Source organism: Filicampus tigris, chromosome 17, assembly GCF_054856515.1.
Source record: "Filicampus tigris isolate MCC_2025a chromosome 17, RoL_Ftig_1.0, whole genome shotgun sequence".
Lineage (NCBI taxonomy): Eukaryota > Metazoa > Chordata > Actinopteri > Syngnathiformes > Syngnathidae > Filicampus > Filicampus tigris.
Genome location: NC_141233.1, coordinates 18018079 through 18030674, shown reverse-complemented (window position 1 = coordinate 18030674; position 12596 = coordinate 18018079). Strand labels below are relative to the sequence as shown.

Genomic DNA, 12596 nt, shown 5'->3' with positions numbered 1-12596 from the left:
TAGTGATTTGAAAGCTTTTTTAATTGAAGTAAGTTTCTTGGCTACCAACACAGCCCAAATCAGACATGGCGAGCCAACCTCTCTGCGTGGAACTCTTGCAGGAGCAACTACGTCACGTAGTTGTCCTACTAGTAGGTCAATGTTGCTTTCCGTGAAGCTGTTTGAGCACGTACACTACAGTATATTCATTCGACACACAGCTGAAGAGGATCAAACGAGTTGACTCTTTTTCGTCCTCAGAATCTGTCAAAATGGCCGCAAGCAAGTTGCATAATGTGCCTAATTCCTATTCTCAAATGGCTTTTCATGCCGACTCAAATTTGAATCCCAATTCAACATTTTTGAGATAACAGTGTGGGATATTTATAATAATTCACACAGATTTAAGATGCAGCAATGAAACAGACGATGAAGCAACATCATGAACCACAGTCTACTTTATTATCGGCAGGCAGTGACGTCGATTTGCGACATTTCCTACAGTGTGAAGGACAGAACAGAAGAGAGCACATGCATGGGATTCAAACCCTTAAAAACACCGAAAGGATGTACGACAAGTATGAGGCAATGATCGAATAAGGTTTATGAGCAGTTGTTGGGTTTGCAAAATTGAACGAGGGTCGGATGAAATGCTTTGGCGGGGTGGCAGGTTCCCCGAGCCCTGACATCGTCAACGGCGACTCCTCTGAGGAGGAGGGCGAGGAAGGCAAAACTTGAGAAGGACGCGCAACTCTTGAGCTAAAACAAAGCGAAGAAAGAGGCTCTTGGCCAAGGGCAGCAGAAACGAAGCACGCAAGGTGCGACGAGTGGCTGCAAAGAGATCAAACGTTGCCCTCAGAAATGCACCGACATCAACCATACAAAAAATGGCGAGAGGAAAAACAGCAACAACAACAACAACAACAACAAAATGCTCTCATGCTCCGATTCCCTCGGAAAAATACATTTTAAAAAATGGTTTCCAAAACCTCACCAAAAGTTGCTACTGAGCCCGTTTCGAGCTTCGCTCTGGGCGGGCCAACTTTGTGCGTTCCGGCCCCAAAACTTGATGACGCCAGCATTTTGATGACAGCATGGCAAGCCGTTGGTCAATATCCGAGTACGGGTACGCTCATCAGGGGCGGAAAAGGGCACGCATCGATAAAGATTGATGAAATGTCCGAGAAAAAACAAGAAAAAGGCAAACCGTTGTCGTGAATATGACATCACGTCGAACTTAATAGGCCGGCGCAACGCTTTCACGAATATTCCATTTCATACTCTTAACTCTAAAGTGTCAGTTGGAAACATTTTAACAAGTGCATTTCATATGGCATATTCATATTCGCAATGCGGCTAATGAGATGCGTAGCGCCGTCGGTATGTCTGGCGAGCTGTATGGAAATCCTGGTGGAAGGCTAAGCCGAAACGCACTGAAGCGCGCGCGCGCACGCTGATCGCCGGGCGCGGTTGTCAGAGCGCTGCGGTCGGTCATTCCGCCCAGGCTAAAGAGGTAAGCAGAGCGGCGTTGGCGTTTGTTCGGATGGCCGGATTTGATCCAGAACAGCGTTTGCTTCTGCTAAGTGGCATTGCCTCGCATTGTCTGCCGCGATGTGTCCAAATGCTTGCGGGGGACAACTGCTTTCGACACAACAGGGCAGGAGAAGCCAGGGAGGGGGAAAAAAGGGACACAAGAGCAGACAATGAACCAACTAGCAGTAAGGACGCCGTCGCCTGACTTCAATCGGCCCATCCTTAGAGCAAGTGACATATTTTCCACCGCGTATGATATGATTTCATTCGCAAGTGTCACAAAGTGCTTGTTTGTTGAGCGCGTGATCGTCTACGGTCCGATTGTGGTGGGAAAAAACCCTTTGGGGCCCGTTTCTTGACCAAAGCGGCCACTTTTAAGAGCTCGCAGCGTGCCGAAAAGTTGGCTTGTCAATTTCCTTGAGCTGCTAGTACGCTCAACAGTGGTTAGCGTCCACCTCTGCCTCACAGTTGGACAGGTTTTGGGTTTGAATCTCCCCGCGCTTGCGTGGCACCTCTCAGTAGTCCGGCTCGCTCCCAAATTTGAACAACATTTGAGTTGGGTTCACGAAAGACTGCAAATTGCCAATCGGTGTGCACTCGAAAGGGAGTTGCGCGCCTAGCAATTGGCTGGCGACCCAATCCAGTGTGGACAGTCCAGTGTTGCCCACCTATTTGAGGTTTTCATCCTGAAAATCCCCGTGCGATACAAAAGTAGGGCTTTGGCGCAATCTCGATGCCAAGGAACTGTGGGGAAGGGTTGGGGAGCTTCATTTAGACGGACGGGCGGGCGGGCGGGCAGGCGGGCAGGCCTTAACTTACTTTGGCCGACATAAAAGGTGTGCTTTGCAATGTCATGAATTGTGATGTCACGGTTTGGTCAATTGACATAACCTTGGCCCAAAACCTGACAATGGAAACTTTTTGTGGTTTTCATAGAGCGACTTATTAAAACGGCGCCATAGCTTGACACTGGCTACGGGCCACGCCTCCTCGCAGCTTGGGAAATTCCCGCAATTTGGCAACCCCGTGGAAGATATCGTCGCCGTCCTGTGAAAAACACATCTGTCCAACGTTTCCCCCAATTTTTCAGAGGACGGCGAGGATATGCGACAGCTCGTCCCAGCAGGCAAATCCGTGACACGAGATGAGACTCAGACGTGCCGCGTGGTCTTTGCCGGCCGGGCGCGCGGGCGGCCTTAAGCGGCGCGCGCGGCCTCGCAGTTGAGGCTGGCGAATCCGGGCAGCGTGACGCGGCCGCGGGCGTAGATGTCGCGGTCGCTTCCCCGGTTCATCCGCTTGACCAGGTTCTTCTCGTAGAGCAACGGGTGGTAGGCGCCCAGCGTGCAGGCGGCGTCGTAGAAGCGCTGGTAGTAATGGCACAGCTCCGTCTTGCGGCGAGAGGGCAGGAACTCGTACACGTGCACCGCCTCGCATATGGACATCATCAGCACCGTACCTGCGCGCGGGAAACACAACCCAAGCAAGCCGCTTGGACAGACGATCACAGTCGGAACGTCCGGCGGGTCGAACGCTGACGATTGTCGGCCCGGGGAGGGGAAAAAAAACAAGCCCCCGAATCGCTCTCAACTCAGAGTTCACGCGAGGCGCGATGAGTCGGACGGGCCCTTGGCAGGTTGGGCGGCGGAATGTTGTGCGCGGAGACGGAGCTGCTGCGGACAGGGTTTTCCACAGAGCCCGCGGGGCCGCGCCTCCGATTCAAAGGCCGTAACGAGGGCTTCGCGTGCCCGCAACCGGTTTTTCTTCCCTAGCGCCGAGGCCGAAAATCATCACGTTCGCGACGGCGAAAGTCAACGGAAGGGCAGGGCCCGGCGTTACCCAGCATGCCAGAGGAGGGCGGGTTCTTCTGGATGGCCTCCGGCATGTTGTCCTGTATTTGCTGCCACACCTGCCACAGGAAGCGCGGGTGGAGGATGTAGAAGGGCTGCTGGGGGTGCAGCCGCCTGTAGCGCTGGTACTGGCTGAAGATGGGGTAGTCGCTGTGGTTCAACCACTGCAAAACGGACGCCGTCAACAACAACAACAACAACAACGGGGGGCCGGGCCCGAGGCTCCTCGTTTCGCCGAGGCGGCGTCACCTGCGTCAGGTTGGCCGAATAAGGAGCCGGGTCCCACGCCACCAAAACGCCCGAGCTGTACAGCGAGCTGGACAGGAAGCGGTGGTCGTCGGACGCCATCACCTGCGGGACCTTGGCGTCACAATCGCAAAGCGCCGCGCTCGCCGCCGCTGCCGCTTTACCTGCGAGTTGACCAGGCGGATGGTGGTCTTGGAGCCCACGTCCTTCTCGTAACGCTCGGTGGGGGCGCCGTTGAAGCGCAGCACGGCATCGTGGGAGTCTGTCATTTGAGCCCGGTGTGAAGAACAGGACGACAAGGGTTCAAGAGGGAGGGGGGGGGGAAAGGCGCAAAGAGCCAAGGAACACAGAGAAAAAGGAAATCAAGTGAAAAAGGGCAAAGAACCATCGGGAGGAAATTAGAAAGAGCGGCATGAGCCGGAAGGAAGATGGGAGATGAAAGAGAGCAGAGGAAAAAAGGGGGGAAAAGGGGGAGAAAAACAGAAAAGAGAAAGGGTGAAAGTGACTCAACGGGAAAACGGCAAACCAGCCAAGAGGGATGGTGGGAAAGGGCAAAAAGGAACCCGAAAAATAGAACTCCAAAAAGGCAGACAAGAGGAGAGGTGGGAAAAGACAAAAAACTCATTTGGCTCGCTTTCACGCTGAAAAGGAGAAATAAGGGCAAAAGGGCAACTGAGGAGAAAGGGCAAATGAGGAGAAAGGGCAAATGAGGAGAAAGGGCAAATGAGGAGAAAGGGCAAATGAGGAGAAAGGGCAAATGAGGAGAAAGGGCAACTGAGGAGAAAGGGCAACTGAGGAGAAAGGGCAAATGAGGAGAAAGGGCAAATGAGGAGAAAGGGCAAATGAGGAGAAAGGGCAAATGAGGAGAAAGGGCAACTGAGGAGAAAGGGCAACTGAGGAGAAAGGGCAAATGAGGAGAAAGGGCAAATGAGGAGAAAGGGCAAATGAGGAGAAAGTGCAAATGAGGAGAAAGTGCAAATGAGGAGAAAGGGCAAATGAGGAGAAAGGGCAAATGAGGAGAAAGGGCAAATGAGGAGAAAGGGCAAATGAGGAGAAAGCGCAAATGGAACACAGCGCAAAGTGAAGCTAACCAAGAGACAGAAAATGAAAAAGGAACTGCAGGAAAAGAGCGGAACGGGAGAAAATAAAAATGGAGCAGAAAAGTAACGGAAATGAAAAAGGAAAGGCAATACGGCAAAAGACGGGAGAGGGCGCCAACTAAGTAGCAAACGTGACGGGAAAAAGAAGGGGCCGGCGAGAAAAGCGCAAGGAGAGGCAAAGAGAGAAGACCAAAAAAAGGGGGCAAGGCGGACGCGGAAGCGCTTTGCCCGCCTCGTCGCCGTCGCACCTATCTCTTTGCCCAGGGCGGCGCCCCGCAGCGAGCCGGCGGACGACACCACGGCGCAGCTCTTGAAGGGCCCCACGTCGGAGGCCAGCGGCTTGGCCGGCAGCAGCCGGGCCCACGGCAGCGAGGAGAACGGCGGCAGGTCGGCCGTCAGCGTGGACGGCGCCGCCTTCTGCCGCAGCTGGCACAGGAGCTGCGGCCCGCTCGAGGCGCCCCCGCCGGCCGCGCCCTCGGCCGGACCCACCCCGTACTTGTTCATGGCCTGCGGGGAGCAAACGGCAGAGAGAAACCTCACAATCGCCGTTCCGGGAAGCGCGGGAACAAAGCTCGCGCTTTCCGGGACGCTTATTGCACTCCGGCTGCTTACGGACACGGAACGCCGGTTACGATGTTGGGGCTGGGGGCGCAAAAGAAAAGGCGCAGCTCCAAACCAAGGCTACGGAGGCCGCGCGCGAGCGCAACGGCACCCCGGCCGGCCAACGGCGGATTCCGCCCGATAAAAAAAATGCGGTTCCGGCGGTCAAAGTCAACACGGCTCTCTCGCGTGGGCAGCAGCCAGAAAGCAGCCTGGGCGCAGGGCCCCTTTTTGCCGCTGTCCTCACCTGATAGTTGTTGACCACCTTCTTCAGCCGGCCGCCCAGCATGCTACTGGACATGTGCTCGTTCCACACCTTTCCCAGATGGCTGTCGGGCCCAAAGAAGTCGCCGGGAACTCCGGCGCCGGGCCGGCGGCCCCCGAAGAGGGCGCCCAGCGCCCGCAGCAGGGGCCGCGGCAGCACGCCGGCCCAGAAGCCCCGGCCCTCCCTGGACTCGGCCTCGCCGCTCCGGTTGGCCGAGGACAGCGCGGGGATGGGGCGGCGGGGGGCGGCGGGGACCGCGGCCGCCGGCTTCCGGGGGTCCGCGTATGCCGGCTTGGAGCCGCCTCGCAGCACCTGATCGGGAGACGGCACCACGCAGCTCCGTTTACAAATTGACCGACGGCATTCGTGCCATCGCCGTTCTTGCGGATTTCGCTTTTTGCTGTCTATTTCCCATCCCGCCGCCTTTCTATCGTCGATCTTCTCAGCCGTCTCTTTATCTCTTGCTCCCGCTAATCGATCAAATCTATCAGTGGCTGCGCGGCTACCTTGTTAGTGTAAGGAGTGCACATCAGCAGGGGCATGCTTCGAACAATGCGGGAAAAAGAGAACACCCCCCAAAAAAAAAAAGAGACAAAAATCAATCGAAAAACCCCAAACGGCTGACAAAGTGGCGCGGATGGACCGACGGCGGGCGTACCTTGACCAGGGCGTGCGCGCGAGGCTGGGCCCGGGTGCGCGCCCGCACGCCAAAGACGGCGTCGGTGACGGTCACGCTGTTCTCGGCGCACAGGGCGTACAGCAGCGTCATGGCCACGCAGAAGGCGGCCATGCAGAGGGCGCCGCGGCGGGCGCGGCGGCGCAGGCGCCACAGCAGGCTCACGCGGTCCATCGCCGCCGAGGGGATCTGCAGACAAAAAGCAGCCATTCGGTGTGGAAGCAATGACCTCATCTCCGTGGAAGGATTTCAGTTGACTCGGTGTGAGATCGGGGCCCGCTGGGTTACTTTGCTGCTCCGTTCCGTGTCCCATTTCTCTTTTCCCGAGTGGAGCTCATTTGTACCCGCGCGGCTTAGCGAAGGACTTGGCGCTGCCACGGCCGCGAATCCGCGGTCAGTGAAGCAAGCGCTTGCTCTCGCACTTACCGGGCCTGACTTTGCACGAGCGGCGCCTCGCCTGCATCGCGCGCGCAAATCGACACATCGAGTCGTCGCGTGTGTTTGTCGGCTTCTGGCCTCTCCGCAGGTCAAAGCCTCAAGGTCAAGCGGTACAGTCATGTCAAACGTGTACATCGCCAAAAAGGCGGATGTAGCCAAAACGCCGATTGGCTTTCGGGGGAGATGAAACGTGACCTCGAGGAGCTATTAAAAGGTCAAAGTTCATCACTAGGAGGGTCAAAATTGGATTCGCATCAAGTCAGACCTCAATTTAAAGCTCCTCGCGAGGAGCGTTGATACATACTCAATTCTTTGGTCGGTCTACTAGGCCTGGCTGGGCAGCGTTAAGAACCTCACCGTTCCAATTCAAATGTGATCCCTCAGCTCGCCATTCAATTCAATTTCCATTCTCTGGTGACAAATCCATTGGATTCGATATTGATGTCAATTCCCCAATATCCGTTGAGTGAGAGGTACAAATACATACACATATCATATTTTTGGGCTAATTTAGAACCCTTTATTTTTTACGTCTTGTAAACATGTGGAACGTCTCACCGCAATTTCATTTTAGCAATAAAACTAAGCTTGGCTGATCGGGATTTTTTTTTAGACTGACATAGAATCGGCTAATTGGCGGAAAAAAAAAAGCCAAAGAGCTAATAAATTCTTTTGCTTCAGACTTCGCTGCAAGTCAAAGCTTTGATGGAAAGATCAAAGTTACAATTTGGTCAAACATGCAAATCACACACACAAAAAAGCAATTGATGCAGTTGACGATGAACTTATCCAAGGTTAAAGTTCGCGTCTATATTTGCGACACACACCTCGGACTAAAGGTCCGAATGAGGGCTTTATAGATCTGCAGTTATTTTGTCAACATAGCCTTTTACGATGACACATCTACCAAGCGACGTGTTTTGTTTCTAGACGGAATTGATGACACGCTCAAATCAGATCAGCGCAAAATCACACAACATTATGAAGCTCATTTGCTGGGAAATTTTACACCCCGGTTTTTGAATTCAACAGGAATGTGTGTGTCTATGTGGTTGCGTAACCAACGTGACCATCTTTCTTTTCTTTTTTTTTAACCACGGGGGGAAAAAAAGCATCACGGTTGCCCGAGGACATGGCGACAGATGGCCGTGTCACTCAGTGTCTGCTTCAAGATGTCGGCCCGAATCCCTGTGTTCTCTTTCCGCAGCTAAATCCCGCTCACGTGACCCAACTGTAACAAAAGCGCAAAATGCGATTGGATGCTCATCTTCGATAGACCACAAGATAAATATCGTAAAATAGAGATAAAAGATCTTTGTATTGGGTGCCTGTGGAGAATGTCACGTTGGAACAATTTACAGGAAGCAGTTCCGAGCTTGCAGTTGAACTCAAAGTAGAGATGCAGCGAGAATTTCCCATAGAGATTCAAGATGGATTGGCAGGGTCAAATTTAACCCCCCCCCCCCCCCCCCCCCAAAGAAAAACAAACCCACAGTATAAACACTAGCTAACCCCCCAAAATAGCGGGACCAGGGCATTTACGGTACAGCATATCAATAATTAGAAATATATAGTAGAGAGAAAATTGTAAACTTGTCCGGGAAAATGTAGAAGCAAACGAAACTGTATCCTATAAATGTAAAAAAAAAAAAAAATGCATTTTAAAAACAATCAATCGCATGATCATTTGAGGGCTGATTGCTGTTGCGGACGAGCGTTACTGATAGCTTGGTAAAACATTGCCTGTTTGGATACGGAGGACGAATCAGTTGTTAGCAGAAACTAAGGACACGTTTGAATGACTGACTCCCTCATGGAGCCGTGTGTGTGTGCGTGTGTGTGCGTGTGTGTGCGTGTGTGCGTGTGTGCGCGTGTGCGCGTGTGACTTGTACCTTGTAGCCCATCGTACGCTGCCGCTGTTGTTGCTTAGAAACGCTCGGCTCTCCGTAGCTCTCCTTTCATCCCTCCTGCCAATAACACCAAGACAGCTTCAAGAGAAGATAAGAATGCCTTTATTGATCCCACAGTGGGGAAATTTTCATTGTTACAGCAGCAAAGATCCCACAGGGACACGGGCGGCATAATGTAGCCATTAATGTATAACGTTGACGGCAAACATTCGGGATCAAACCTATGTAAATATAAGCAGTCACATGTGTATATACACACCAACATACATCTACAACACAGGCCACGACACACAAGTGCGGTGCGCTCCGATAACCTCGACACCACACGCGTAGAGATTCGACGCATCGATGCATGGCAACGCTCGAGGGATCACGGTACTTCCATATCTACCCCTTCATCCCCCTCCAGAAAAGCGCAATATGAATCTGATGCATTATTCTTGTTATTGTGAATGAAATGTAAACAGAAGCCCACCAAACGGCAATGGGACAAAAACAGGAGAGGGAAAGAGAAAGAGAAGGAGAGATCAATAGAGTGCCTCATTGAACTTTTCTGAAACAAAAGACGTCACTCAGCATCTAAAAGTCATCGCCAACCGCCCAAACGTCCCACGACAAACTTCTCCGCTTCAAGTCACCGAACCGAACGTCTTGGTGCGTTCCCAATACGAAGCCTCGCAAGAAACAACGGCCACGGTTTAAGTCCCGTCTTGTACAGGGCTGACATTACTGCCAAATATTTCCGCCTTTGGCTCCTCGTAGATTCCGATTGTTTATCTCAAATCCCGTCTCTTCCATACCTCACTAACCACTTCTTTGTTTTGGTACCCATGGAAGCAGGTAAAGACAGGGTGAGGTCAAATCAAGTCACCTGTAGGAAGGCAGTCGAAGGGAAATTCTAGAAACATGCTTGAACACATACAGTAATGACAACTTGTTCATCCAGTTCGCAAGCAAAGACTCATGCGATGAACTATTACGGCAAGTCGACGTAGACCCATTACGATACATTTCCTTCAACATGACAAGCAATTAATAACATCGGAAATAACAGACAATTCCGCACAATCATGTGCATGGGTGTAGCAAAGCATTTGAAACTTGTTCAAAGAAATACCAAACTGCTTTTGCGTCTGTCTGTCTGACTGATGCTTTTGCGCCTGTCTGTCTGACTGATGCTTTTGCGCCTGTCTGTCTGACTGATGCTTTTGCGTCTGTCTGTCTGACTGATGCTTTTGCGCCTGTCTGTCTGACTGATGCTTTTGCGTCTGTCTGTCTGACTGATGCGCAGCGCAGCGCATCAGTCAGACAGACAGACAGACAGACAGACAGACAGTCAGTCAGTCAGTCAGTCAGTCAGACAGTCGGTCAGTCAGTCGGTCAGTCAGTCGGTCAGTCCGTTGGTCGGTCGGTCGGTCGGACGGACGGACGGACAGACAGGCAGGTTGACCTGTGCAAAGTAGTGCTGCTTTTCGGTCCTTCAGCATCGCCCCGCACCGGCAGGGTTCCCTCCTCCGGAAAGGCGACAGTAGGGCCCGAGGCAGGCCGTCGTTTGTGCCGCCATGGTCCCGTCGAAGAATGCCAATGAATGGTGGACGCCGAGTAGCATTTGGAGAAAGAATGGCTCCGATTCGGCTTGCAGGAGAGCGAGCACCAAATTCGCAAAACACATTAGACCTACATTTCCGCCGATTTTCAAAATAAGAGTTTTGATTCACGCTGTTGCGATTTTCAACGGTCGCCGAGGCTAAAACTGGCTAGTGAATCGTAAAACGTAATACTTAATGAATACATAAATTGCTGTATTGTGTCGTCGAATCATCGACATCATAAGCGTTAGTCGCAAAATTGTATACTTGAAAATGTACTGATCCACAATCCGGTTAGCCTGTCCTTAACAATGGCGACTTAACTTTGCTGCAGTCAAGCCAAGACACGCAATATCGCCGCAGCGGGCAAAAGGAGGGAAAAGACGAACACGTCCATCGCCATTGCCAACGGAGACCATCTTTAAACGTTGCTATTTGGGAGACGAACGCTGATAGCTGAAAGACTTGTACGCGCCGAGTAAAAAGAGTGGAACCACGACCGCGGGCAAATATTTAGCAGTTTGGAATGGATCAGTGACGAGGAGTCCGAACACATTGGATGGCTTGAGAGAATGTTTGCCATTTGTTTTTATTTATTATCATCATTATTATGACTATTATTATTTGTGATTGCGTGTAGCGCGGTGTGCCGCAAAAGTAATGATACTACGCCGATGTTAATGCCGCCGCCGCATTCCGCGGTTTGAAGATTTATAGATATGCGCTTTTCACCATGGGAAGTCGCCGACCTCGTGGCGCAACGGTAGCGCGTCTGACTCCAGATCAGAAGGTTGCGTGTTCAAATCACGTCGGGGTCATTGGTTTTCATCGTTTTTCTTCCCGTTACACAATTATGGGTTAGGGTTAGCAACACTGGTCACAACAAGACCTGGGCTGTCAGGTGAAATTTCAGGATCAATTTCGCGCAACCTAAACCTAACCTTTACATGGCGACATAATTTGACCTTCTCTAAACACTTGAAGGCGGAGATGATCGGGAGTACAGAGAACTTACTCAGGGTTTTGTGGACTGGTGCCAGCAGAACCGCCTCCTGATCAATGCGGGGAAATCCAAAGAAATGGTGGTGGATTTCGGTAGGCGCCAGCACTCTTCACCTGCACCGGTGAATATCCGGGGAACAGATGTTGAGAGAGTCTCAACTTACAAGTACCTGGGTGTTCATCTGAACAATAAACTGGACTGGTGCGACAACACAGACGCCCTCTATAGGAAGAGTCAGAGCAGACTCTTCCTACTCAGGAGACTGAGGTCTTTTGGGGTTCAGGGGACACTCCTCGGGAGGAACTTTTAGGACTCGGCGGTTGCATCGGTCATCTTCCAGGGAGCGGTCACCTGGGCAGGCGGCGTCTCGGCCCGGGACAAGAAGCGGCTGGACAAACTGGTCAGGAGGGCCGGCTCTGTCCTGGGCCGCTCCCTGGACTCCGTGGACTCGGTGGGGGACAGGAGGATGTTGGCCGAGCTGTCGTCAATGCCGGGCAACCCGGACCACCCCCTCCAGGGCACCCTAACAGCACTCCACAGCACCTTCAGTGACAGACTGTTACACCCTCGCTGTGCAAAGGAGAGATTCCGCCGTTCCTTCTTGCCTGCTGCTGTCAGACTCTTTAACAAGAACGTTGTGTAGTCTCTACAAACTGGCGGTCATTAGTGCAATTGTGCAGTCCTGCACCTGAGCTCGTATCGTGCAATACCCAATATTCCCCACTACTGTAATACCGTGCAATACTCAACATTCCCCACTACTGTTAGTCTAGTTTTATTTTTATCCAATGCTGTTCCTTACATTTCACTACAGCACTGCAGCACTGTCACTTAGAGTATTTTTTCCTCTGTACTATGTACAGGCCGAAATGAGTGTTCCTCATATTTTTTATGTAGATGTAGGTTGGTGTGTATACACATGTGTATATACACACGTTACTGCGTATATCTACATAGGTTTGATCCTAAATGTTTGCCGTCAATGTTATACATTAATGGCCACATTATGCCGCCGCCCCTGTGTGACCTATATCTTTGCTACTGTAACAATGAAAATTTCCCCACTGTGGGATCAATAAAGGCATTCTTATCTTATCTTAAGGCAAACGTCCACCTGGTTAATGTTTCATTTTTGGGTTTAACAAGTGGCTGAATGGAAACAGTTGTTTCATCGATGAAAATGTCTTTTCTCTTTATTCTTCTATGCCTTTCTATGACTCTTCCAGTCTCTCTCTCTCTGTTGTAACCTGCTGATGACACTTTGTGACAGTTGGTTAGGTGGGCGGGCCACTTCCCCACGAAGTATACCTAACTTTTTTTGGGTGAGTCGTCTAGGCTGAAACACGTTTTCAGGCACAATGGCAACTTTATTGATTTTATTTTGCAACGGTGAGAATGGTGGAGCTGAGA

At 51.7% G+C, this 12596-nt stretch overlaps 1 protein-coding gene and 1 non-coding gene across 4 annotated transcripts; one reads left to right on the top strand and one right to left on the bottom strand.

Moving 5' to 3' along the window:
• Positions 1 to 419: 419 nt before the first annotated feature.
• st6gal1 (ST6 beta-galactosamide alpha-2,6-sialyltranferase 1) lies at positions 420 to 10283 on the bottom strand. Of its 3 annotated transcripts, none has more exons than XM_086012542.1 (9): positions 10045 to 10275; positions 8577 to 8672; positions 6229 to 6435; positions 5553 to 5882; positions 4954 to 5212; positions 3770 to 3867; positions 3609 to 3710; positions 3349 to 3523; positions 420 to 2968 (listed from the first exon to the last, which is right to left on the bottom strand). In XM_086012542.1, the coding sequence occupies exons 2-9, from the start codon at positions 8586 to 8588 to the stop codon at positions 2709 to 2711; spliced, it is 1443 nt and encodes a 480-aa protein (XP_085868668.1). In that variant the 5' UTR covers positions 8589 to 8672; positions 10045 to 10275; the 3' UTR covers positions 420 to 2708. The 3 variants fall into 3 exon arrangements, with proteins under 3 accessions (XP_085868668.1, XP_085868667.1, XP_085868669.1); XM_086012541.1 differs by having other exon boundaries at positions 8577 to 8651; XM_086012543.1 differs by having other exon boundaries at positions 2816 to 3000; positions 8577 to 8651; positions 10045 to 10283.
• A 646-nt stretch (positions 10284 to 10929) lies between these two features.
• Positions 10930 to 11001, top strand: trnaw-cca (transfer RNA tryptophan (anticodon CCA)). Its single transcript has one exon. It is a non-coding gene; the product is annotated as a tRNA-Trp (tRNA).
• Positions 11002 to 12596: the final 1595 nt, after the last annotated feature.